Source organism: Bos javanicus, chromosome 13 (assembly GCF_032452875.1).
Source record: "Bos javanicus breed banteng chromosome 13, ARS-OSU_banteng_1.0, whole genome shotgun sequence".
NCBI lineage: Eukaryota > Metazoa > Chordata > Mammalia > Artiodactyla > Bovidae > Bos > Bos javanicus.
The window spans coordinates 62407627-62435276 of NC_083880.1; the positions used below are offsets into that span (position 1 = coordinate 62407627).

Genomic DNA, 27650 nt, shown 5'->3' on the forward strand with positions numbered 1-27650 from the left:
TCATCAATTAAGCACGGAGGTAGGGGGTCTTCCCTGGTGGTCCAGTGGTTAAGACTCCGCACTTTGAATGCAGGGGCATGGGTTCTCCCCTGGTCAGACAACTAAGACCCCGTGTGCCATGGGGTGTGGCTAGTACGTAAAAAAAGAAACACGAAGGTAGGACCTAGGCCTGGGCTGGGGGCGGGAAGCAAGGAGGACTCAGATTGCTCCCCAGGTTATGTGCAGCGATTGAGAGCATTCGTTCATTCATTCATTTGCTACACTGGCATCTGTGCCTGTGCTGGGCTGGGAGTGGGGCACAGGCCTGGTTTGCCCAGAGCAAGGCCATCTCAGTGGGGTGGCAGAGGGCCTTGGGCGTCCAGAGGGAGCATCCGAGTTGGGGGTTGTCACAGCATTCTAGAGCAGCTGGCATTTCTGCACTGGTGTGACTAGCAGAATCTGGGGAAGGGTGTTCTTTGGCAGAGAGGGCACGTGCAGAGGCCGGGAGACAGGGAGGCTGGGGGCGGTGGTGGTGAGAGGAATGGGTGCCACTCGGTGTGGAAGGCAGATCCACCTTCAGTGCCAAGGGAGAGGTCTGGTCTGTGTCCTAGCAGGTCTTGGAGTGGGCAGTGGCTGCCTCTGAGGGGTGGGAGCAGGCGCTGACTGAGAAGGAACAGGAGGGAAAATTCTGGGGTGATGAAAATACATTAAGATAGGGGTGCAAGCTACATACTGTATAACATTGTCACTATTTAAATAAACACTTAATATTTATGAATTTCACTGTATGTAAATTCTACATCTAAAGAAGAGGATCGTTATGGCATGCGTGTTAAAGTGTTTAGAGGAAAATATATTGTTAACTGCAACTTTCTTTGAAATACATTTAAAAAATATTTATTTTTACTTATTTGGCTGCACCGGGTCTTAGTCATGGCATGCGGGATCTTTAGACGTGGCATGCGAACTCTTAGCTGTGGCATGTGGGATCCAGTTCCCTGACCAGGGATCGAACCCAGGGCCCCTGCATTGGGAGTGCAGAGTCTTGGCCACTGGACCACCAGAGAAATCCTTGAAATATGTTTTTTTTTTTTTAAGATGAATTAATGGATGAATAGATACATAGTAAAGTAAGTATGCTATGCTAAGTCGCTTCAGTCATGTCTGACTCTGTGCAACCCCATAGACAGCAGCCCACCAGGCTCCCCCGTCCCTGGGATTCTCCAGGCAAGAACACTGGAGTGGGTTGCCATTTCCTTCTCCAATGCATGAAAGTGAAAAGTGAAAGTGAAGTCGCTCAGTCGTGTCCGACTCTTAGAGACTCCATGGACTGCAGCCTACCAGGCTCCTCCGTCCATGGGACTTTCCAGGCAAGAGTACAAGAAAATACTAATGGTCGATGTAGCCGGTGGGTAGAATCTGACAAGTATATGGGTGCTCACTGCACAATCTTTTCAACTTCACTGGATGTGTGGACATTTCACAATGAAATGTTGGGAGAAAAACTTCTGCAGATCAACAGAAGCCAGTCTGCTTGTTCTCTTCACACTTGCCCCAAGTTTGAAGAGTCAGGTCCAAGTTTATCTCCTCGAATCCTCAAATCAGTCCTGTGAGGCAGGTATTCTACCTACTTAACAGGTGGAAATATGTGATGAGAGGCAGAGAACAGGGGAGTGGCTGACCTAAGGTCACACAGCGAGTTCTGGGTCGAGTGAAGCTGAACCAGGGTCAGCTTGATGCTGAGTCTGGGTATGGTTCTCTGCCCTGGCCAGCTGGAGTGGGCAGTGCCTGCTTTCGAGCTGAAAACTAGATGCCTCTGGGGGTGCTTCCACTTCCCCCATCTGGGGTCCTTGCTAGGGTCTCTAGGAATGTGCCCAGAGCAGGGGCCGATAAACCCCAGCTCATGTGACACCATCCGGAGTTGCAAGTTCTCAGAATTAGCTACAAACGACCAGGGGCCGATAAACCCCAGCTCCTGTGACACCATGTGGAGTTGAACAAGTTCTCAGAATTAGCCACAAACCGCAAACCCTTGTGGTTTTGAGTCTCAGTGCCCAATGTGAGGAGCAAATCTAGATTCCGGTCTCTCATAATTACATGGTGTTTCCCTCCCTGGGTCAGGGATCAGACTCTGGCTGCTATATAAGGCCAGCCTGCGACCAGATTCAGCCGAAGCAGAGGGCCCAGTGAACGGGACCTCTCAAGACCGAGCTGCAGGGACCTCCCGGGGGGTAAGAAGGTGCCCCCTTCCCTCTTCAGAGTCTGGACAGGGGAAGCCCGAGGTCTGGGGAGGCAATGAAGTGTGTCCCAGACTGGATACCTGCCTGGGTGACCCTTTTCTGAACCTCAGTGATCTTGTCTGCAACATGGGCATAGGCAGGAGACCTCTCAGGGATCAACAGAAGGGCCTGAGTCCCTTGAATGACATGGGTGAGCAGAGCTGCACTCATCTTCCCCAGGAATGTTGGGGTTGGGTACCCGGGACCTTTGCTACCTCCCTGATACTTGTTAGCTGTTTGCTGATGCCAGAAATCCCTCCTTTGATGCCCATCTTTTTAACTGAAGGTGGTGATCCCTCTTTGAACAGAGAATTCTCTGGGCAGTGGGGTTAGGATGAGGTGAGGAAGCCAGGGGGAAAAAATTCTTGAATATATGATACCATAATATTCTACTATGAATGAGTTCCCATGAAATTCTTCCTAGGGGAGCAGGGAAAGAATGGAGGGGCTGTGTGAACTTCAGGGGATGTAGGAGACAGGAGAAAGGGAAGAGGGTGCATATGTGGAGGGGGTTGAGGCCAACAATTTCATAGTTTGGCCTGGAAGGAACCATGTCCTGCTCTGATTCTCTGAGGCTGGTGAATGGGTAGACTGGTTTGGTGGAGTAATAGAAGTTTATTAGACATGAAGGCAGCAAAATAAAATTTTCTAGGGGTTGACCTGCTCATCCCCAGATGCATGCTTCACCCCTCCAATCTCATAATACTTCACATCCACTTCTTAGGGGTGTGAAATAATAGTCCCCCCAAAATAGCTACTGTTTATTGAGTGTCTGCTATGTACCAGATATAATGTGCTGGTGACTGCATGTATGTGCGTGCTAAGTCACTTCAGTTGTCTCTTTGCGACCCTATGAACTGCAGCCCATCAGGCTCCTCTGTCCATGGGATTCTCCAGGCAAGAATACTGGAGTGGGTTGCCATGCCCTCCTCCAGGGGATCTTTCCAACCCATGGGTCGAACCCACACCTCTTATATATACTGCATTGGCAGGTGGGTTCTTTACCCCTGGTACCACCTGGGAAGCCATGATGGTGACTAGGAAGCTGTAATTCAAAAGGTCAAATCTCTTTTCTAAGGATTAGAATCCAGAGAGGTTTGATCTAGAGCCCTTCATCTTAATGACATGATGATGGAACAGTCTCCTCCAAAGAGATAGGAAGGGGTATTTGCTAGCTGGCTGGATGCATGCAAGTGTGGCTAGGTGAATGTGTTGACAGGTGGATGGACTGATGGAAGGATGTATGGGTGATGGATGTATGAAAGGAAGGAAGGAAGAAAGGATAGGTGGATGGATATAAGATCAGCTTGCTGGTTGGTTGGGTCATGTATAGATGATGGATAGATGGGAAGAAAGATGGATAGATGGATGGATGGATGAATAAGAGGGGGAATGGATGGTTGATGAGTGGGTGAATGGATGGGTGGATGGGGGAATAGAAGGATGGATGGATGGGTGGTTGGGTAAACAGATGAGTAGATTTCTCTAGAAATCTCTGGAGAAATTTCCCCAGAGTCTGCCTTCTACTAATTTGCTATTTTGATTGGAATCCCCAATAGAGTATTTTTTCTCTATTCCTGAAGCTCCATTTGTAAATTTTCATCTGGGGAGATATTAATGAAACATCTATGTTATGGAACAGTTCAGTTAATGATATGTCCAGATTGACTGCAATTTGAAAAGCTCAGAAGGTGGCATCAGGAACTCTGGGCCTGCTTTATTCTATGCCCTTGGGTGATTTCCCCTGTTTCTGGGCCTCAGGGTCTTGATGTGACTCTTGATGGGTTGGGAAGGGGTGGTGGTAACTCCAGCTGCTGGGCAGGGTGGTAACACCCAGCCATGGCCCTATGACCCGCTGTCTCCTTAGCAGAGAAGCAGTGCCAGCATGTGGACGGCGTGGTGTGTGGCTGCTCTGTCAGTGGCGGCTGTGTGTGGCGTCCGCCAAGATACAAACACCGTCCTCAGGGTTACCAAAGACGTGCTGAGCAACGGTGAGTCCAGTCCTGCAGAGAGTGAATGGTGGCAGGCAGCGGGTAGGGAAGTCCAGCCAACTCTGAAATTCCCAAGCACTCTCTTGCTCACTGGCAGGTTCTACATCAGAAGGATGGGTGGCTTCTCTCTGGGCCTTAGTTTCATCTTTTCCGTGAGCTCACACTTCCTCAGCACTTGCTAGGGGCCAGGCACCATGCTGGGGAGTGTATGCTTGAGGCAGTAGAAAGCAGCGATTAAGAGCTTGCGTCTTGGAGTCAGCCTTCCTAGAGTTCAGATATTGGCTATATGACCTTAAGTCCATGACTTGAGTTCTCTGAGCCTCAGTTTTCTCATCTGTGAAGAGGGTGTCATTATGGTCCCCATCCTGGAGGACTGATACAAGAATCTGATGAGATGAATGACCTTTTGAAAACTTAGCACAGTTCCTGGTTCATAGAAAACACTCAAAAGTGGGAGCTGTCGTTGATCCTGCCTTCAGTTCTTGGGGGTCTCTCTTTTGTCATCTGGCAAATGAGGACATGTCCCCTGCCCTCATTCCTGTCTAAAGCTGTCATAGAATGAAAAAAATTGGGTCATTTCCTCAGTGTCACGGGCCTCAGTTTCTTTATCCATCAAATGGGGACAATAATTCTGGCCTTGACTGTTTTCCAGGAATAAATTTGAATAATGCACGAAGAAGTAGGGTTTTTTTGTTGTTGTTGTTGTTTTTTACACTGTAAAGTGTGGAGTGCTTGGAAGGAAGGATCATGAAGAAAATCTACCCAGGTTTGGCTGAACAATGTTGAAATCCGGTTAATGTGTGAGAGGTCAAAGCCAGCAGCTAATGAGCTCACGGGGATGTCAGGGCTGGTCAAGAGGAGCCTTACCATTCGACCTCAGGAGTTTACCAGTGGGGAAAGGGGACTAGGGAACGAGCAGTGCTGGGGACCGGAGGGGGAACGAGCCTCTGAATGAGACCTTTGCTTCTCCGCAGCCATCTCGGGCACCTTGCAGCAAAGTGATGCTCTTCGCTCAGCCCTGAGAGAGGTGCCCATGGGTAAAGCTGGTGGTGATGGTGGTGGGCCTCTCCTGGGGGGTCTGCTTGGTGGAAGTGGAGGTGGTGGGGGAGGTGGTCTTCTGGGGGGCCTGCTCGGTGGCGGGGGTGGAGGGGGTGGTGACCTGTTGGGCGGAGTTGGAGGAGGCTTATTGGGTGGCGGCAGCAGCAGTGGTGGAGGGCTCCTGGGTGGCAGTGATGGGGGGCTTTTTGGTGGTGGGAGTAGCAGTGGTGATGGTGGGCTGCTGGGTGGTGGAGGCCACGGTGGTGGGGGGCTGCTGGGTGGTGGAGGCCACGGTGGTGGGGGGCTGCTGGGTGGCAGTGGTGGGGGGCTGCTGGGTGGTGGAGGCCACAGTGGTGGAGGGCTCTTGGGTGGCAGTGGTGGGCTCTTGGGTGGCAGTGGTGGTCTTTTGGGTGGTGGCCGACATCATTACAATGACTACAGACGTGCTGAATTCCCCCGAGGTGTCGGTGGTGTTCCCTACAATGACTTTCACGTCCGAGAACCGCCCCCAAAGTATACCAATGGCCACCAGCTGGGCGGTAATTACAAGTATGGTCACGTCGAGGCCAGTGACAACACTGCTCAGTTGGGGGGCAAATACCGATATGGTGAGATCCTTGAGTCCGATGGAAGCGTCAGGGACCTCCGAACCAGCAACTACCGCAATACTGAGAATGCACACGGCAGCCACAGGGACCACGGGCGGTACAGGTCTGCTGAAGGCGCGGCGCCCGTGGGCAGACTTCACCGGCGAGAGTTGAGGCCTGGAGAGATCCCGCCTGGTGTAGCCACTGGGGCACTGGGCCCAGGCGGTTTGCTGGGCACGGGGGGCATGCTGGCAGCTGACGGCATCCTAGCAGGCCAAGGTGGGCTGCTCGGCGGAGGTGGTCTCCTTGGAGACGGAGGACTTCTTGGAGGAGGGGGCGTCCTGGGCGTACTTGGCGAGGGCGGCATCATCAGCACCGTGCAGGGCATCACCGGGTAAGGAGAGGCTGGGGTCTCCCTGTCAAGCTCCCTAATGAACTCCGAACAAGAATAATCACCCCCAGAGGCCTGGAGTTGGAATTAGGATGGTCTTCAGTGTCTCATACACTTTAGGACCTGGCCTCAGGACTGGACGTCTTGAGTCTTGTATGATTTGGGATCTTGCTGTTAAAAGTCCTGAGTTTGAGTCCCAGCTCAGCCTTTTAGATTAGCCTGTGACTTTGGGCCATTCTTTTCCTCTCTCTGAGTCTCATTTTCCTCCTCTGTAGAATGGTCATAGTAATATAGTCGAGGTGGAAAACACCCAAGATTGCGCATACATATTATAATTTCAACTATGCTCAGCCTCCTCCTCATATTCACTATTTAATTTGACCAATATTTAGAGTGCCAACTACATGCAGGGCGCTCTATTGTCCCCAGGGGCACGACCGCATGGTGAGCCAAGACAAGACACATCTCTTGTCCTGATGGAGCTTGCAGGCTGGTGCGTTATATGGCATCAATGAAGAAGCCTGGAAACAATTATACACTTACAGTGCTAAGAAGTTCATGAAGAAGTGAGGAGGTGTATAGTGGAGAGATCAGGGGAGGCTTCCCGGAGGAAGAAAACCTAGAGCTGAAATCTAAAGAATGTGTGGGAAGAAACCAGGCAAAGCCGGGCAGGGACAGGCAGACAGGCAGAAGGAGTAGCATTTTTACATGAAAAAAAAAAAAAAAGATCCAAGCAAATACATGGAAATATAAACAATAGACCTCCAGGCAGTGGGAGACTGGGTCATGGCATATTTTTTGCCTTTAATTTTTCTGTGTTTTCCAAACTCTATCCACGAATCGTAGGTCTTTCTAGAGCTGAGAAGAATGAATGGGGCGCAGAGGAGGGGGGTACAGGGAGGACGGTCCCTGGGAGTGGGGTGCCGGGCACTGGAGATGGCAGCCCTCTCACTGCTCTTGGTCCCCCGCAGGTTACGCATTGTGGAGTTGACTCTCCCTCGGGTGTCTGTGCGGCTCCTGCCTGGCGTGGGCGTCTACCTGAGCTTGTACACCCGCGTGGCCATCAACGGGAAGAGGTGTGTGCCCTTGGTTCCAGAGGGGTCCCTGCCACCCTACATCCTGGCTGGGAGATCTGGGGCAGGTTATTTCTCCTTTTTGTCCATAATGTGGGGACTAAAAGACCTGAGGTGTCATCAGCACGCACGTGGCTTATACCTTTGGGCTCAGGTCATCTCCTGAGCAGCAAGCAGTGAAGGCAGCCTATGCAGAGGTTAAGATCCTGGGAGGTTGGAGTCTGGGGGCCCCTTGGGTTCAAATCCTGACTCTCTTTTAACCCGTGTGAAGTCAGGCCAGTTCTAATATCACTGAGCCATAATGTCTTCGCCTGCAATGGGCACAATAAGACTTATCCTTTCCCAGGTGGCTGCAGCCACTGTGACAGATGGTCTCCCTGAATAGTGTCTGCCAAGTAGTTGGTGCTCATTAGAGGACCTCAGGTGGTGGACCTTTGCACTGATTTATCCCCATGGGAGGAAGTCATACCTACAAAGCAATATGATGGGGTGGTCACCTTGGAAACCAAAATTTGGACATAGGTTCATTTATTGGCCTCTGTTCCCAGCCTTTGAAGCTCTCATAAGTGGGGATAGATTTGTTCACAGATGACTTGAGGGTCCAGGGAAGCCTTCTGGTTTGGGACCCCAGACGTGAACCAGCAGCATAGTAGATGGCAGGAACCGCCAGGGCAAAGGCCAAGGTGCAATGTGGTGGTTGGGCGTTGACTCACTGTCTCCCTGGTACCATGGTCTCCTCTCCTCTAGTCTTATTGGGTTCCTGGACATCGCAGTGGAGGTGAACATCACGGCCAAAGTCCGGCTGACCATGGACCGCACGGGTTACCCAAGGCTGGTCGTTGAGCGATGTGATACCCTCCTGGGAGGTATCAAAGTCAGGCTGCTGCGAGGGTGAGTACCAGTGGGCTGTGGAGTGCCTTGGCAGATGGTAGAGTGATCTGTCTTTGGCCAATCATAGTTTAGAGCAGAGGCTCTGGAAGCAGCCTGGGGTTCAAACCTCTTCAGCTTCACTATTGCTTGCTGTGTGACCTTGGATAGCTCTGTTGCTCTCTCTGAGCTCCACTTTTTTTATCTGTGAAATGGGGGTCATTTTTTCCCCTTTGGAATTAAGATGGTGAGTGTAAAACACCTAGTGAAAATCTGGCACATTTTAAGAGTTTATGTTACTTGAATAACATGGGTATTGTGTTCAATGGTGCTCCAACTCACAGTGAAATTTCCCAGTTGATGCTGTTCCTGTGATCTTAATCAGATGTTGAGTTTTTTCTATTACACTCTACTCACAAACAGGCAGAGTGCACACCTTGTGTCCAGAGGGGTTTTCAAGTGTCTGGATATTGGCTGGTACACTGCACCCTGATGATGGTCTCTGATGAGGGCACATCAGGGCTACTCAGAACTGAGTTCCTTTCTTTTCATTCCCTGGCCCTCATCTTGAGAGATCCTTGTTCTTGGTCTCTCTGAAGCCCCCTAATCCTTCCTCTCCTGTCTCATCAGTTTCTTTCTTATCCAGCCCTCATGTTATCTAGACTGTGGGATCAGAGAAATTCACTGATGAAGGGACAGGCAAATTTGCATTTGAGCCCCAAATTTCCTATTCATGTGGGCTTCTCTGAGCCTTTCTGCTCCAGGGTGGGTGGAGGCAGAAAAAAATCAGCCCCTGGTGTTCTGGTGAGATGAGAAGGGGGAAGGATACCCAGAAACTTCACAGATTTTTAATTCACATTTTCACAAGGAAAAATATCTGGTGGTACATTGTTCAAAATATAAAATGATAAAAAGGCATGGCCCCCTGCCTCTCCATCTCCCATCTTCCCCCTTCCCAGAGAGCTCTCCTTGGTTATTTGTTTCTTGATTCTCCATCCAATTTTTTTAAACAAATGAAGCAAGCATGAATGTAAATTTCATTCCCCTCTGTCATTTTAACACAAGTGAGCACATACTGGAAACACTGCTTTGTACTTTTCTCTCATCATTGGTCTCTTGGGAGAATTTTCTGTGCCAAACACGAAAAGTTTCCTTTTGCTTACCTTTACATGGTTGTGTAATATTCCACCATTTGGTTGAACTGTCATTGATTTGCTCTCTCTTCAGGCTACTCCCCAACCTTGTGGACAACTTAGTAAACCGAGTCCTGGCCAATGTCCTCCCTGACTTGGTAAGAACCCATCCCGGGACCAGGAGCAGGAAGTACAAACTTTCCCCAGAGTGAGGGGCCCCGTGCAGCCTCCATTCCTGGAGGCACACAGGTGACCCAGAAGGAGAGAGGGACCCAGGGGGCTGGGACGCGTCCCTGGGGGTCTGAAAAGGGCCCTAAGGAATGCGGAGGGACAGATTGGTGAGGGGATAAAGAGGTGAGGCTTGAGATATATACAGTCCTTGGTTGGAAACCCAGCTCCAGCACTTCCAAGCTGGGTGGCAGTCACATCACCTCTCTGAGCCTCAGTTTTCCCATCTGTAAAATGGGGATCATGAGAAAGCCTTCCCCACAGGGCTGCAGAGAGGACAGGGCCACGCACAGAAAGGCAGTCAGTACAGTTGCTATTATCATTGTTCTCGCTTGTGCACCACCCCCCACGCCCTGCGCGGTCACCAGGATTCCATGCCCTTTCTCCTCTGCAGCTCTGCCCCATCGTGGACGTGGTGCTGGGCCTTGTCAACGACCAGCTGGGTCTCGTGGACTGTAAGTTCTTCCTTTGTTGCTTCATTCAACCAGCATCTTCTAGCACCTGATCTGGGCCCAGCCCTCGGAAGGGACCGGGGACACAGCAACGTCTGGGAGGAGGGCCCTGTGTGGTGCATGCTGTGCTGTGCGTCTGACGCCAGGGGAGAGGGGCTGCCTGGCCCTTCCTCTTGTCCCTGGACACCCCACCCCCCTGCAAGCCCCAGAGGGAGGAGCTTCCTGCTTGGACCCCCAGGCGCTGCGGCTCTGGATGGTGTTGGGACACTGGGTTTCCAGCCCCCAGGCAGCGTGTGGACTTGGAGAGGCTCTTCCCAGTTCCCTCATCTCTAAAATCAGGGAGTTGGTCTCAAGCCCTAGAGAGACTGGAGTGACTATCACTAGGTTAGGGAGTGACAGATGCCGTGGAGACCGTCCAGGTCTTCAGATTCAGGCTGTGACACTCACCCTTGAGCCAGGATTTCAGAGTAAACATTCCTGAAGGCAAGTCTGCCCCATGCGGTTGTCCAGGTCGTGCACTCCATGATTCCAGGGTCCTCCATCCAGAGAGATCACAGCATAATGGTAGCACCTGTTGGGCAGTGCACAGTCTCTACCACCGTACAGGGTTGGAAGAGCCCAGAAGTTAGGGCCGTTTATCACAAGCAGTCAGAGAAATGCCAAACTCAATTAAGCGCCACGTTGTGGAGCCCCATAATTTCTTCCCAGTACAGCACTTCACAGCTTACAAAGCTTATCAGTATGTAGAATCTCATTGCCCACCCCCAACCACCAATATTGTCTGAGGAGTTCTATTAAGCTTATTTTACAGGGGAGGAAATGGAGATTCAGAGAGGTGCAGTGTCTTGACCAAGATCACACAGCAAGGAAGAGGCAGAGCTGGGGTTTGAACCCAGAATGCTTGCTCTTTCCATGGTGTCTGGAGCCAGAACCTTGCTGCCCACTCCCCTCAGGTCACAAAGAAGGTGTCTGGGTGGGTGGGGGGAGCTTCCTGTGACCCCACCTTTGCCTGCAGCTCTGATTCCTCTGGGGATACTGGGAAGTGTCCAGTACACCTTCTCCAGCCTCCCGCTCGTGACTGGGGAATTCCTGGAGCTGGACCTCAACGTAAGTGCCTGGGCTCAGGTGGGGGAGGTGGCCTTCTCCATACAGGCCGAGGTGTGAGCGAGGACCCTACCTCCCCTGATCCCTCACCCCCCGGAGCCCCCCCACCCCACCCCCCACCATCAGGGCTGCTGCTGAATGCCTGGGAGGCAGCATTTGAGCAAGACCTTTTCCTGCTTGGATGAAGACCTTCAAGAAGCTGTGTTGGGAAATTCAGTCACAGCCAACACTCACCTAGTGCTTGCTGTGTGCCAGGCACATTCCTGGAACTTTATGTAGATTAACCCTGAAGCAGGCACTCTTACTGAGGAAAGGAAGACACAGAGAGGTTAAGCCACCTGCCAAAGGTCACACAGCTAATAAATGTGAACCCGGGCTTTGAAGCAGGCAGTCTGGCTTCTAGCTGTGGGAGCTGCTGCTATGGGCTTGGGTTTGTTGGAGGAGTGAATCTGGCTATTTGTGTGCTGGTAAATATTAACATCTGATTCTTCATAGTTGTTTAAAAAAGTCCTAATTTGTAATGTTTGCTGATTTCCATGGTGTAAGTACCCCTACCCTGACCAATTTCAGGCTACTAACATGACTCACTAAACACAGGGTTGGAAAGACATGCCTGGAATTGGCTCTTGTGAGCTGATGTGAACTAGCTCAAGCACACCGCTCAATCAGGCCTGTAACTGTGCACGCGCATGCACACACACACACACTTACCCTGGGCTGCACACAGACAAGTGCCTTCCACTTCCTGCATCAGACACAGAGCATGCACACCCATGCCCTCAAAGACACAGCACACCTGTGCACACGTATATGTGCACACGGAGTATATCCACAGGCACAGAGGATTCAGGAGATGTTTATCAGCTGCTGCGTGCCAGACTCTGGACTGGGACTGGTGGTGAACATAACAAGATCCCTGACTTGAGGGAGGTGACCATCTACCGGAGTGGATGGGCCATCTAAGAATCACTCAAACGATTAGAGACTTTGAGCTCTGCGAAAGGGATTCCTGGTCTATCAGAGCCTAAAGCAGGGGATATGATTTACCCAGGGAGGTCACAGAGGACTCCCTGGAGGAGGTGATACTTGAGCTGAGACCAGCCGAAGGAGTGGGACAGAACAAAAGAAGAGAGTGTGGGAGGAAACAGCAGGCAGGAAGCACCTACAGATGGTAGGGGGACTGAGGTGGAGGTACAGATAGACAAGACCCTGGTAGCTACATCGAGGAAGGGGGTGAGAGAGGCAGAGTGACTCCAGATGAGGCAGACCACACAACAGCTTTTATGCTATGGAGAGTAGTCTGGCCTTTAAAGAGTAGGTACTCTGGTGTATATGGTACAGGTGCATCAACTTGCTGCATTGCTAGTGGAGGGCTCTCATTCTTCTGTTTCAAATATATGGCACTGAACCATGGCTTAGTTATAACTGGTCATAGAGCAGGAACTGCAAGAGATGCTTGTTGTTCAGTCACTAAATCGTGTCCGACTCTGTGACCCCATGGACCACAGCACATGAGATTCCTCTGTCTTCCACTATCTCCTGAAGTTTGCTCAAATTCATGTCCATCCAGTTGGTGATGCTCATTAACCATCTCATCAAGAGATGCTATTCCATCACAAATTGAATTTTTGGGACCATACATGAAAGTCATTCAGACCCAGTGGGTTTAACCAAGGAAGGCTGCCTGTAGGCAGATGCAGGGATTCATTCCAGCCTTCAGCCCCTGTCCTCCACTCTTCTCTCTGCACCCCGCCCCCCGTGACCTCTTTCTTCTCTACTTCCCCAGACTTTGGTTGGAGAAGCTGGAGGAGACCTTATCGACTACCCACTGGGGCGGCCAGCCTTGTCTCCCAGGCAGAAGATGCCAGAATTGCCCCCCATGGGCGACAACACCAACTCCCAACTGGCCATTTCTGCCAACTTTCTGGGCTCGGTTCTGACTCTCCTGCAGAAGCAAGGGGCCCTAGATATTGACATCACCGATGGCATGGTGAGTGAGTCATGGCCCCCAGGAAGGGGCGGCTGGGCAGTGCACAGCCCACTGTTGATTCTCTCTAGTCCCCAGTGTCCTGGGAAATGGCTTGAAAGCAAGGACTATGGACAGTTCACCCCTTAACTCATGACACTAAACAACGTCGAAACGTTGCTACCTATCCAACTCTACATAATTTTATTCCAAACCTTAAAAAAAGCATAATATAAATCCATATGTCTATATCTCAGTACAAGTGTTTTGAATCCTTTTGCTTGGTAAACATTGATAGTGCATAACTAAGAGACCTAAGAATAAAATATCACCTTTAGGTATGTTCCAGAGTCATTTTCTCTCCAAATCTTTTCTTTTAAAACATTTCAAGTCTTCATCAAAGCTGCAAAATAATACAATTAATGTCATAATATCCTTCACCTAGATTCACCAGTTAATATTTTGCCACATTTGCTTCATATCCATCCATCCACCTATCTTTATCTGTCTGTCAATCTATCTGTCTGTCTATCTACGTATCCCTCTATCTGCTGTTGAACAGCTTGAGTGTTTGGAGTCATCACATTTTGTTCCATAAAATTCAGTGTGTATCTCATAAGAACAAGAGTTTCTCAAAATAACCCCATCATGTGCCTTATGTCAACCTTGACTCTACCAAGAGGAAAGTCTCCATTTGGTGCCAGTATGATGTGACCCTCTCTTAAACTTTTGGGTGTCCTCTTTTAACTCAGGGAGAACAGAACTCCCCCCTCTACAGACAATGGTATCCACGCACAGTGAGGTCATTGTTTTGTTTTTGTTGCATTTAGTTTTACAGATGCCATCACCTTCTGTCAAGTGGTACTGGCTTTCCATTTCTTAGTATTTGATACTTTTTAAAAGTTAGTCATTTAAGGAAGATATTAGCTAAATAATAGCACAGGTAGTTCGGGGATATGGCGGCATCATGCACTTGATGGACACTGGGTTTCACACCTGGACCTGCTGATGTCCATCTTCTTTTCATAAAGACTCACATTTTTAGAGGAGAAAGGTTCAGATCTTGCCTCCTGCCCTGAGAAGTCCTGTCTGTGGAAGCTTCAGCGGCTGCCCCATCCGCTTAACCCCCAAACGGCTACCTCACTCTGCATGGCAGCCCTTATTGGACCTGTGGGGCCTCCCCAGAGGCCTTGAAGGGAGAGGACATGCCCCCACTGGTTGTCTGAGAGGGGCAGAGGTTTAATCACTGTGGTGGCAACTCCTGTCTGTCTCCATAGCCTTGGGGACCCACACAACCCTTCTTCTTTCCCTGCAGTTTGAAGAGCTTCCTCCACTCACCACGTCCACACTGGGAGCCCTGATTCCCAAGGTACGTATGGGTGGTGCCTCCCCTCGCCTTCAGCCCCACGTTCCCTTTCACTGTCCCAGGAGCTGGGCAGGAAGGGAAGACACTCAGCACTAGGGTGGGTGTTCCAACCTTCTCCCTGCGCCTTGAAAGTACAGTGAGAAAGGCTTGGAGACCAGACCCCCAGGGGTGTGTGGGCGCAGAGGCTGAAGTGGAAAACATCTGAGCTCTAGCTGTGGACAGGCCTGCCCAGATCTAATCCCAGCCTGGTCACTTCCTTGCTGTGTGTCTTTGGGCAAGAGTCTTAATATCTCTGAGCCTTAGTTTCCTCTTCAGTCAAAGGAGGATGCTAATAGCTATTACACAGGTTCATCCAGGAGGGTAAAGGAGATGATGCACATAAAGATACTGATACCGAGCTTGGGGGTGGGGGTTGGAGAGCATGGAGGCCTAGAGGGAAAGAGCCACATCTTTGGAGCAGACAGACATGAATTTTATTCCAGCTCAGCACATCCCAGCCATACTTCCTTAGGCAAATGACTTCTCTCTGAGCCTTGGTTTTTTCACCTGGAAAAACGGGCAAAAATGCCGACCCCACAAGGTGACTGCAGCTCTGGGATTTGAATCTAGGCCCAGAGTAGGCATTTGATAAATGTTAACTATGATCGTTCTTGTTAACTTATTATTTTTTAAAAAGAGCAGATGCAAATGCAGTCTTGAATCAGCTGCCATACCCAGTTGGAACAAAGGCTTTTCTGATCCCAGTTCTCTTCCTAGCTCTGGTTCCAGGCCTGCTACCCTGCACCTGGCAGCAAAGAGCTTCTTACATGGTGTTATACAGTTGCCAGGGATTTCTGTAATTGACAGCCATTTTAGACATTTTTCATCTCCTGTCTACCTGTCCCATCCTGTTCTGGGTGGAATTCAAAGGAAAGGAAACTGCGCTCAACAAATGGTCACTATCGCCTTCGTGTGGTTGAAAGCTGAATGGCAGGGCACCATTAATGGCACAAACCGTGGCATTGCCAGGAGGCAGGCGGGCCCCTCAATCAACTGGACCTTCATTTATTGAACCACTTCTTACGTGCACTGCACTTTATGGTTCGTGAAAGTTGTTAAGAATCCACAGTTTCATGTGGTTTTAATCCTCCCCCCATCCATGGGACCAGAAGGGACGAGAAACCCAGTTTACAGGTGGGGAAACCAGCTCAGAGAGGCCACACCATGTGGCGGCAGCCCAGCTGAGCTCAGTGAAGCAAAGACTCAGGCCATCCTATGGCGCTGGGCCTGTAGCAGGGAGGGAATGAGGCTAGACACGGAGGAATGTCTCCTGGAGTTACCAGGAGACGCTTGACCAGAGCCAGGATAGGTATCCTGAGTTTTCTGCTGCTGTGGAGAGAATTCAGGGTAACCTCTCAGGGTTCCTGTGAATGGAGAGTTGTGAATTCTTGGAGATTCTGCATGTTGGGGTGGAGGTGGTTGGGACACCAGGCCCCTCTGTGGAAATATCCTGAAAACCCTTTTGTGAAAAGCCAATGCGCCTAATTATCAATTTGTTGAGAGGCAATTTGCCCAAAGGTGAGTCCACTGAGTGGTCAATTGGTTATATTTATTAGATTAGCTGTTAGATCAAGAGTTTTCCAGGAGAGTTTCACCTGAATGTGGTCAGGAAAATGAACGCCTTCTTAGGATCAGGACATACCCTGCTGCACTGGATATAGAAAAGCTGATGTTTAGATTGGTTTATTTTTAAAGTAACTTTGGGACTTTTTCCATATATTTATGTTCACTTAACATATTTAAGAAAAATCTTCCTTAAACTTTTTTGGTAAAGCAGTTATTTAGTAAATATGAGGGCTGGTCTTTTGATGACTGGTCCCTTTAGCCAATTTGGAGGAATCAGTGAGCAGTGAACAGGCTCTGATCCCTCCCACCGTGTGTCTCCAGAGGCCCCTGCAAATCCAGGTGGGTGGGGCAGGCTGTGCCTTGCTCTGGGAATTTCACTGCGAGGCACCTGGAATTGTAGACTTTCTCATTCTAGGTGGGGCATCCGGAGTCAGTAGGAAGGGAGAGAGGCCCTGGGCTCCCGAGTCACACATACCTGGCCTAGAATTTCAGCTCTCCTGTTGGCCTTGGACAATTTGCTTGATGTTCCCCCTCTGAGCCTCAGTTTTCTCATCTGTAACACGGAGAAGAAAAGCAACGTATGGAGCTGTGATGAGTCAATGAAATCATGAATGTCCAGCACCAAGCTCAGTGTCCCTCTCCCAATCCCACCTCCCCAGCTCCCCAGGACCCCACCTCCCTAAGGACCAGGTTTTGAGCATTTCCACAGTATCTGTGTCAGGTATTGGGTTTGAAGCTTTGCTGACATTACATTGAATTCTCACGATATCTCTTTGTGAGAGGCTTGGAGAAGACAGCCCCTGGCCAAACCCCACAGTGGATGGAGGCTTTGCATGTGGTTTGTAGGACTCAAGCAATATTGCAGATTCTGAAGGGATCCAGTGTGGGACCCTCTGCTGTGTGCTTAGAGGTTGGCTGATGACCCCCTGAGTCCCCCCTCCACCGTGGATGGCCCTGCTCACCCCACCTGGTGTCTGTCCACAGGTGTTTCAGCAGTACCCCGAGTCCCGCCCCCTCACCATCAGGATCCAGGTGCCAAACCCACCTTTGGTGACGCTGCAGAAGGACCAGGCGCTGGTGAAGGTGTTTGCCACCTCTGAGGTCATGGTCTCCCAGCCCAATGATGTCGAGACCACCATCTGCCTCATCGATGTGGTAAGTGGGGGTGGGCGGTCTCCGGGAGTCTGCAGACACCTTCCCATGGTTCCCACCACAGTGACTATGAGTTGGATTTGGGGGCCAGAAGACCTGATTCAAATCCAAGCTTTAAGGGCACTTATAGCTGTGTGACCTTTGGCTTGATTTTTTTCCCCCATGGCAGTAGCAGCAGGGCGTTAATGAGACTCTCAGAGAAGTACCAGAAACACCAGAAGGAAGCCACAAGTGCTGGCTGGTATTATTCCCACAGGTTATGTACCACACCCTATGGCAAAGCAGTCCTCAGTCAGTCATTCAGCAATATTTATTGAGCACCTATGGAGAAGGAAATGTCAATCCACTCCAGTACTATTGCCTGGAAAATCCCATGGACAGAGGAGCCTGGTAGGCTACAGTCCATGGGGTCGCAAAGAGTCGGACACGACTGAGCAACTTCACTTACTATGTGTTATGTTTTCTACTAGAAGCTGAAGAAAGGGGAACACGACGGATGGTTCTGGCTTTCTTGTCCCTGGTACCCACGAGGGAAAAGATACAAATACAACAACTTCCAAAATTATTTCATAGAGGAGAATCCTCTTAAAATGATGTTACTCCTTTGATCGAAATTTAAACACAGCCCATCCTCTATCGTTCATAAAGTCCTTCCTGAGCACCCTCTGGTCACCTTTTAGCTCCTCGGTGTTCCTCCAACATGCCAGGCACAGTCCCACCTGGAGCCTTTGCACATGCTGTTGCCTCTGTCTTGAATGCTCTTCTCCCAGACATCTGTGTGGTTCACAGCCTGGCTTCCATCTGATCTAACGTCACCTCCTCCGAGAGGTCTTCCCAGACCACCTGTCTCAAATGCTCCCACCACTCCCATCTCTCTCTCTGTCTCCCTTGCTTTACGTTGCTCATAGCCTTAATGTGATATTATTAAATGAATTCATTGGTTAGTTTATTACTGGGCAGAGACACAGACCATTTTATTCACTGTAGGATCCCCAGGGCCAGGCGCAGAATCTGGTACACAGCAGGTGTTTGGTAGATATTTGTGGAAGGAATGTGCTCAGTTGTGTTGAGTGCTATTTCCCCCTCCTTGGTGAAAGTTTCGGGCTCAGGCACTTAGGGTTCTGTCCTGTCTGCTGTATCTTCCCAGTCTCTTCTCCCAGGGCTGGAGACGTGGTGAGCCACCTCTAGTCTGGGAGGTGGGTGTTCTCAGCTGGAGCACACATGGAATCCACACTGGGCATTGTCAGATGAGAAATTGAAAGGGCTGATTCTCACTCAGGAGTGGAGATGGCTGCCCCTCATCCAGTCCCCTGTTGATTTGTCCCTACCTTGTGGGAATTTTTTTTCATCAATAGCCCACACATTTGATCCAGCTCAGAACCCTGCCGTGACCCCACTGCCCGCTGGATCAGCCCTGATTCCTCTCCAGTCTATGTTGCCCTGCCTGGTCTGGCCCCACCCCAACTCCAGCCTCAAGGAGTCCCCTCCCTCCTCACACTCTGGTTTTCTCTCTGTCCCTCTGCCAACCCCTTTCCTGCCCTAGCTCTAATGCACACGCCCTTCTCACTGCCTGGATCATTCTCACACCCTCTTTTCCATCTGGCCAATTCGTACGTACCCTTCAGGCCTCAGCTCAAGTGCCATTTCCCCAGGAGGATTTCCCATACCTGGATAGGTCTCTGCCATATAATCCAGTGCTCCTGCTTCTTCTCCATCATCCTAATTATTGTTTTTACTAATAGCATCACCTGAAATTGCTGGGAGCTTCCCTTTCCTCACAAGACAAAATTGTTTTATTTTATTTTGGGGGGAGGGGAGGGCCAAGAAGCAAAGAGGGATCTTCTGACAACAAGGCTTCTGCTTAGAGAAGGGGATGAGTCTGGACCTTTTATGCTCTCTCTTGGCGGGGGCGGGGGGGGGCAGTTATGACTGACAGTGATGATATCCAATTGCATTTACAACAACTGTTCTGAAGCAGGTATCTTAGGCTGCAGGCCATGCCCGCCTCCTCTGAGACAGCTCAGAGAAACTCAGTAAACATCCCTGACTCCCGTGCCAATCATTGGCTTCCTATGACTGTTGTCTTTTTGAAGAATGTTCCTCCAGCCTTTGCTGTGACTTACTTGTGAACAACAGTTAATGCAGGCAATTTATGATTCCCAACTCCTTCCCTCCAGAGGTGGGGAAAATCCATTACATTGGGTGTTATTGGGGGTCTCACAGGGAGCCCCCAGCGAGCAATGACCGCTGTACGATGGCAGTGACATTCCATTCACCTTCCCTTTCCTCCAGGACACAGAACTCTTGGCCATGTTTTCCGTGGAGAATGATAAGCTTATGATTGACGCCAAGCTGGACAAGTAAGAGGGTTTGCTGCTGAGGGTTCTCGCTTCTCATAAAGACTTCTTTGGCATTCTTATGTCTGGTGCCAACTCACAGGGAGGGCTTAGAGGTCTCTGGACTTGGCTGCTGGGTAAATCCAAGGGACGGCACAGGGGAAAATGGGCCGTAACTGCCAAAACCACTGGCGTGAGCAGGGCAAGGAGGGTGGAGCCGAGAGCCTCGCGGAAGGACCTGCTGCCAACAACAGCATGGGCAGTAACGATACTGCAGCTGCCACTGCACCAGCTGCTGGTGGTTAGCCGGGCTCTGTGCGCGCTGCTTCTGTGTCTAATGCCATTCAGCCTTGCAGAAGCAGGGCTATTATCTTCCCATTTTAAAGTGGAGAAAACTAAGACTCAGAGAGGTGGATTTATTTACTCAAGGAAGGCACAATATGAGAACAGAGCGTTTGTGGGGGGCGGCTGTGAGCCAACCCACGTCTGTCTGATTTGGAGCTGTGTCGAATGGTTACAAGCACCAGCTGTGGAGCCAGCAGTATGGGTTCAGATCCTTCCATGACCCCCGACTGGCTGTGTGATGTAAGCCAAGTGACCTTGCCTCTCTGAAACTCAGTTTTCTCATCTTAAAATGGGCATCGTTGTCTCCACCTTATAGGACTCATGATAATAGCTGTTATTTATTGGATGCTTTCTATGTGCCAGGCATTGAGCTAAGCCTTCAAGGTGTCTTCATTCATTTAATTCTTGACATCAGCCTATGGCTGCAAGGGTTATTATCATTGTTATTATTGTCTTCAAGGGTCCCACTTCAAGACAGTTGAGAGTGTATGTAACACTTGCAGCGTGTGCCTAGTTCATTGTAAGGTTTTTGTCTTTTACAACAAATATTTATCAACCTCAACAGTGAGAGCTACTCCTACTGTGATGCTAATTGGAGCCATTCAGGAGTATCTAACGAGGTCTGAGACTGAGGCCTGGAAGGGGAGCAGGGGGCAGCCGTGGGGAGAGCTGGGGGTTCCAGTCATCGAGAGCAGAGCCGGCAAACTTCCAGGGGCAGGAAAGAGCTTGGGTGTCCTGGATGGAGCAGTCATGAAAGAAGGAGGGATAGGAGAAGAAGTTGAGAAGGACTCCTACGTTCTGAAGCAGAGTCTTCTCTCCTGAGAAGCCTCTATTGTTTCACATTGGTTTGTCTCCCACCTAGAGGCTAGTGGCTCCAATGTCTCTTTGCCCATGAGCAGATCTGGTCCAGCCTCTCTCAGGTGGGACTGCTGCTTTGCATGTGAGATTCAGGTGCAGCGAGACTGAAGCCCTCACAATGCAGAGAAAGACCTTGAACCCAGGCTCGGGCCTCCCTGCTCAGAACAGCACAGCAACCATGAATGCTGCTCAGGGCATGAGTCCAGGGCTCCCTCTCCCAGCTCTGTGGCCTTGGCTGGTTTCGTGGGAGCCTTTGGTTCCTCCTTCGTGGAATTCCTAAAGGATCTTGCCAGGTAGTGATGATGCTCATGCAGGCATAGCACTCACCGGGTACCAGGAGTGATTCTATGGGATTTACTTGAATTACCCTATTTAGTGCTTATAGACACCCACTCTGCAGAGGAGGAAACTGAAGCATGGGCAACTTAAGTACTTTGCCAAGGACACATAGCTGTGATACGAGCCTTATGCGCATGTCACCGTGTCTGGCACATAGTTAATACTCTGTAATGGAGACCAGCCCTACTCATATTAACTCCCCCAGATCCAGAGGGGCTCCCTGAGGATGTTGGTGGATGGTCTCCTTACACTGAAATGTGAGCCTCTTATGATTCTCGGCAATTGCTACTTCTTTCTTTCTTTATTTGGCTGCACTGGGTCTTTGTTGCCATCCACTGGGAACTCTTGGTTGCAGCATACAGACTCCTAGCTGAGGCATGTGGGATCTAGTTCCCTGACCAGGGACTGAAACCGGGCCCCCTGCATCAGGAGCTCAGAGTCTCTGAGTCACCAGGGAAGTCCCAATAGCTCCTTCTAACGAGCTGTTTTCTTCATCTGCAGGACCAGCCTCAACCTCAGAACCTCAAACGTGGGCAATTTTGATGTAAGTACCAAGCTCAGGCCCCAGAGTCAAGTCTGGGAATGGCACCCTGTGAGGCTGGCTGGGGACTGGGATGTCGGTGAATTCCAAAGCATTGATAGGCTGTCAGGCCTTGTTTTACAGATGGGAAAACTTGAGGCCCACAAAGCAAGTGAGGGGCATGGTCCTGATTCACAGCTCCTTCTACCATGCCTGTGGTGTCCCATTCTAACTGCCCCCATGGGGATCACTTGGCCCAAATCCTCCACCCCAGGGTGGGTGGCAGTTGGGGCAGCCATGACCTTTGGGACCTCTTCCTTCATGGATTGGGGGATTCAGCTTTGCCACTAACTCTTGTGTGACCTTAGCTATACCTACCCACTCAGCCTATTTCCTTGTCTGTAAGGCAAACAGGTTTGAACTTCTTTTGAAACCTCCACGTTCTAGAATTCTGCCTTTCTAAAGATCCATGAATCTGAGACACTTATATTCTAGAATTTGTTTTTTTTTCTTGTTTTTTTTTTAATTAAATTTATTTTATTTTATTTTTCAACTTTACAATATTGTATTGGTTTTGCCATATATCAACATGAATCCGCCACAGGTATACACGTGTTCCCCATCCTGAACCCCCCTCCCTCCCCGTACCATCCCTCTGGGTCATCCCAGTGCACCAGCTCCAAGCATCCAGTATCATGCATCGAACCTGGACTGGCGACTCGTTTCATACATGATATTATACATGTTTCAATGCCATTCTCCCAAATCATCCCACCCTCTCCCTCTTCCACAGAGTCCAAAAGACTGTTCTATACATCAGTGTCTCTTTTGCTGTCTCGTATACAGAGTTATTGTTACCATCTTTCTAAATTCCATATATATGCGTTAGTATACTGTATTGGTGTTTTTCTTTCTGGCTTACTTCACTCTGTATAATAGGCTCCAGTTTCATCCACCTCATTAGAACTGATTCAAATGTATTCTTTTTAATGGCTGAGAATCTGGTCCTGTTTCATCAGTTTTTTCATTCTTGTGTCCCCCACTCCACCTAAGACTTTGAAAATGCCCATTTGGCGTCGCAAAGAGTTGGACACGACTGAGTGACTGAACTGAACCGACTGATTTTATAAATTGACAATGAAATTGATGCTTGCTTTCTGGGGCAAGTTTGGGTGAGATTTCCACTTATGCAGAGACAGTCATGGAGCTTTTCTTGTCCAAACAACTCATAGGATTGGTATCATCAGCTTCATTTTATAGATGGAGAGATTGGTACCCAGATAGGGGCAGTGACGTGCTTTACAGCTGGTTGGGGCAGAGCTCAGACTAGAATGGAAATCTCTGGACGCCAAATGGAAAAAGACACCAATACTTAATTGGATATTTAATAAATATTTCTGGAGCAATAGAAATTGACATCAGGCACTATCTTAACCTTTTATTTACTTATTTATTTTGAAATCAAGCCTTTCTCCATTGATTCTCAAATCAAACTTATGATGTGGGTGCAATTATTGGCCCACTTTCCAAATAAGAGAGTCAAACACAGAGAAGTTAAGCGACCCTCCCAAGGTCACAGAGCTGGTAAGAGGCAGTGTGTTAGTCATTCAGTCGTGTCCAACTCTTTATGACCCCATGGACTGTAGCCCTCCAGGCTCATCTGTCCATGGGGATTCTCCAGGCAAGAATACTGGAGTGGGTAGCCATTCCCTTCTCCAGGGGATCTTCCTGACCCAGGGATTGAACCCGGGTCTCCTGAACTACAGGCAGACTCTTTAGCAACAGAGCCATCAGGTAAGAGGCAGTGCTGGGACTTGAGTCCCATGCTCTGTCACCATGGTATCACGTGGCACCATGCCGTGGCAGGTATTCTACACAGAAGAGCTTATGTTTGGTTTGGACAAGTACTCCCTGAGGTAAAGATTGCCCACTCACATTTTCAGATGTAGAAAGCAAGGTTTAGAGAAGTGAAGAGCAGTTCTATATGAAAAAGGGCTTCCCTGGTGACTCAGAGGTGAAGTATCTGCCTGCAGAGCAGGAACCATGGGTTCGATCCCTGGGTCAGGAAGATTCCCTGGAGCAGGGCATGGCAACTCACTCCAGTATTCATGCCTGGAGAATGGACGGAGGAGCCTGGCGAGCTGCAGTCCATGGGCTTGCAAAGAGCTGGGCACAACTATAGCATGCACACACGCTATATGAAAAGGCTCAAGGCCAAGCGTTTTACATGATCTGCTCCTAATCCTCACTGCTTCCTTGCAAGCCGGACTTGCTGGCCCATTTTACAGCTGAGGAAACTGGGGGTCAGAGAGGTGAGGGAAGCTGCCTGAAAGTCCATGGAAGCTGAGCTGGGGTGGGGACCTGCAGTGCTGGTCACAAAGCGCAAGGGCTTCCAAGCCACCAAAGGCCCCGTGCTCTTTGCCCCTTGGGAGGACCTGATCTCCCTCGGTCTCTGCCTCACCATGAGCCTTGGGCCAGAACTTGCCGGCAATTGGACCTCAGCCTTCGCATCTGTACAAGGAGCAGGTGGACAGATGCGCCTTGGGGTTGGTGGTGCTGGAATCACAGGGGCTCTGGCTGCAGCTCCCAGATTCTTCTGGAGATGCTCTTCAGCTTCCTCTCCAGCCACAGGGCTGGGGGTCGGGGTGGGGGCTCAAATATCCCTTCAGACCTGAGCGAATCTCTGCCTTTTCATTCTTCCTCTGCAGGTTGGCCTCTTGGAGGTGCTGGTCGGGAAGATTTTTGACCTGGCGTTCATGCCTGCAATGAATGGTGAGAGAGGGTGCCCCAGGGTGCGTGGCCTGCGGATCAGGGGGTTACTGGTTTGTTGGGCATATTTGATGCACAGCTGTTCCACCTCAATAGCATTCCCGAGACCTTCACTCTAAGCTTATTTATCTCAGCCTCTAAATGCAAATATTGCCCCAAGATTCCATCAACTTATTTGCTGCTTTTGTTGTATTCTTTCCCTGCCCCGCCTTATTTGACTGATTTCTCTGATTATTTATGTGAACTTCTGATTATATGTGAAAATTATGTGTGTGTACATTTTAGAAAGTCCAGAGAGGTTAGAAAACAAAATCTCACCTCCCAGAGGCGATTAGTCCCAATATCTGGGTATACTTCCTTCTAAACTCCTCTTTTTTTGGTTTTTAAAATTTTTATATTTATTTTCATTTGGTTTCTTTTCAGTTGTGGTAAGATATATATATATATATATACATACATATATATATATAAAACATAAATTTGCCTTCCTAACCATTTTTAACTTAATTCACATGGCTGTGTTCCTGACTTATTTTTTCTGACTTATCTTTAATTGTGTATTTATTTTTACTTGCACAGCGACCACATGTGTATTTTATTAATGTAAAAAGTTCGATCAGTACAGACAGAACTAAAGTTGCTGTTACCAATATTCCCAGCCTCCTAACCCCCTAGACAGTTTACATAGTCAGTGAGAGGATTTTCTTGCCCAAATTTATAAATAGATCAAACAGCCTGGTGCCTCATCTCTGTGGTTCCTTGTTGAGCCCTGGGGCCTCTGGAGGTTGGGTCAGCTGCTCCATCAAGAACCACAGCCCTCAAGCTGTTATCAACCAGGGTTCTTGGTCCCCTTAATCAATAGAAATTGATCAGGGGCCAGACAAGAAATGCAAGTAAGGCTTTACTGGGGTCCCTGCTGCAGCAAGGGGGGAGCAAGAACAAACAACAGGTTCCCTTGCTTACTGTCTCCCTGAGTGGAGCAAGCTTGTTTCTTATATGTGGTGAGGGTAAGGGTGGTCCAGTGGTCAAGCTGGAGGGGTGACCTAAGTGGTTTGTCCACCCCTTAGGTGGTATCGTGTGTACAGGGCATGTGCAGTACCATGCTTGTGTTTCCAACCTCCTCTTCTTCGGTCCAGGCTCTTCAAAAGAGGCAGTTAGGTTTTCGGTTTATTTGTATTTTTTGTCCAGAATTTGCCCCAACTCTAATTTTTAGTCCCATACAGTTTCTTTGTATTTTCTTGCTTGAGGAGAGGTGTGTCCAGGTGCAAGAATTGCAGCAAAGGGCCCCAGGTCCCAGCTTGTCTCATTGCTGCTGGACCCAACCTCTCTCTCCCCGCTTCTGCATCCTGGAAGATGGAATGAAGAGGGGTGGCATCAACTGTACCAGCTCAGTTCATTTGGAGAACTCTTGATGTCAATCAGACCTTTTTTCAGGGGACTGTCACCAGAGGAGACTGAATCAGAACCACAGAAAAGCGCTGGTCACCAGGCCCATGCTCATTCCCTGGTAGGAGAGAATGATGTCAGGAGATGGATGGGGCTGGGCTGACCTGGGAGCCAATAGATGGAGAGGCTCTCCTGGGCTTCACCACTAGGAGGTGCTGTGAACTTGACAGCAATTCCCTCAATCTCACTATACTGCGATTTACCATTCTCAAAAGTGAGAGGTTGGGTTAGATCTATGATTCCCAAAAAGGGTTCTGTAGAAAATCAGTCCCACAAGATACTCTGAGAAAAGGGTTCCATGACCAAGCAAGTTTGGGAAATACTGCATAGGTTCCTCGGGGGTAGATTCACAATGTCCTTAGTCCTCTGAAAAATCCTGCTGGAGTCAGAGGACTAAGTCCCGTGTTTCCCACCTGCTTCACCCCCTTTCCTGGCTCCCTTCCTTCTTTCTTTCTAGAATGTTAATCAGCAGGTCTGCTTAGGCTCTGATGATCTAGACCTCCACGGAGGTCACTTGTTGGGGTCCCATGTATTTCCTTCCATGCCTTCATTCAGCAAACCTCTGTCTCCTCCTCTGTGCTCCACCCAGGTCTGGGTGATGCTGGGGACACAGTCCTTGCCGGAAGAAACTCACAATCTGGTGGTGGTGACAGATGTGAAGACAGGGCATTAGTATGCTGTGGTTTCCGAAATGCAGTTGTTCGGGAAGAGTGGCAGGAGCGCAGGGTTGCTCAGGCTGGTGGGTAGGAGACCTCACAGAGGTGGCATCGAAACAGAATTTCGGGGAAGGCTCAGAACTCAGCAGGCAGGCAAGGCTGAGACTGTGTGCTCCCAGCACAAGGACGGGCAAGGACGAAGTCCTGGAGGCATGAAAGACATAATACTGGAGGCTTCGGGAAGGTTGCTGCCTCTTGGCCACGCTGATTGTACCTGATCATTTTTTTCCCCCACAGCTGTGCTGGGCTCCGGTGTCCCTCTTCCCAAAATCCTCAACATCGACTTCAGCAATGCAGACATTGACATCTTGGAGGTAAGGGGAGATAGAGCTCTGTTCTGCCTTCCTCTGCAAACCCAGGAATTGGGAGGAAGAAGAGAAGGGAAGGGAAGGGCAGGACAATAGCAGCCTCTACCTTCAAAGGATGGGGCTGAGGGAATAAGAAACAAAGCTGCTAGGAGCCTTAAATGAAGCTCTCATCACTGCCCCCATCTCACAGATGGGAATACTGAGGCTCAGAGCAGTAAAGGGCTTGCCCAAAGTGAAAGTGTGACATAGTTCATCAGAAATTTTTTTATTGAGCACCTAATATGTGCCAGACAATGCCCAAGGGGCTGAGGAAACAGTAGTGAACAAAAACCCTGGCCCTTGCAAAGCTTCAACCAGTGGGTAGATGGGCCTTTGGGAAAATATTCCTGAATAATTGTTAATTGGAATCATGGCAGGTGCTATGGAGGGGATCTTGTTACCACTTCCAAAATACACATAAGTTCAATATCTGAAATTCAAAAAATACAAAAAAGATGAAACAAACACATGTTTATCTTCCTAGATATATTTGCAACCCAGAAATTATCCCTTAGAACATTTTGTTATTTTTCATTCCAATCTCTCTGGAATTTTATTTTTAAACATGGCTTGACCAGGGGGTCGGTCAGTAGAGCACTGGAGTTGAAGAATAAGCGTCCTGGCGTCCACTGGCCTGGGTTTAAATCCTGACTTTGTTAGTTTCCAGCTGGGTGGCCCTGGGCCTCAGTTATCTCCTCTATACAAAGGGGCTAATCATAGTGTGTATCTACTGGGCTGCATTTAGGATAAAAGAGGTTCTGCA

General features: G+C 49.5%; 1 protein-coding gene and 1 non-coding gene across 2 annotated transcripts; one reads left to right on the plus strand and one right to left on the minus strand.

Moving 5' to 3' along the window:
• Positions 1-973: 973 nt before the first annotated feature.
• Positions 974-1046, minus strand: TRNAG-CCC (transfer RNA glycine (anticodon CCC)). Its single transcript has one exon. It is a non-coding gene; the product is annotated as a tRNA-Gly (tRNA).
• Positions 1047-4053: 3007 nt separating this feature from the next.
• BPIFB4 (BPI fold containing family B member 4) lies at positions 4054-27085 on the plus strand. Its single transcript, XM_061437272.1, has 15 exons — positions 4054-4249; positions 5224-5286; positions 5749-6268; positions 7237-7341; positions 8086-8229; positions 9433-9496; positions 9961-10021; positions 11034-11125; positions 12909-13112; positions 14404-14457; positions 17044-17214; positions 19504-19571; positions 21591-21633; positions 24318-24381; positions 26778-27085. The coding sequence occupies exons 1-15, from the start codon at positions 4144-4146 to the stop codon at positions 26942-26944; spliced, it is 1926 nt and encodes a 641-aa protein (XP_061293256.1). The 5' UTR covers positions 4054-4143; the 3' UTR covers positions 26945-27085.
• Positions 27086-27650: the final 565 nt, after the last annotated feature.

Coding starts and splice junctions, on each gene's coding strand:
- BPIFB4 (XM_061437272.1), top strand. CDS start 4,144: ATGTGGACGGCGTGGTGTGTGGCTGCTCTGTCAGTGGCGGCTGTGTGT. Junction 5,287..5,748: donor CCTGAGAGAGGTGCCCATGG/GTAAAGCTGGTG, acceptor AATTCCCCCGAG/GTGTCGGTGGTGTTCCCTAC. Junction 14,458..17,043: donor TGGGAGCCCTGATTCCCAAG/GTACGTATGGGT, acceptor GTCTGTCCACAG/GTGTTTCAGCAGTACCCCGA.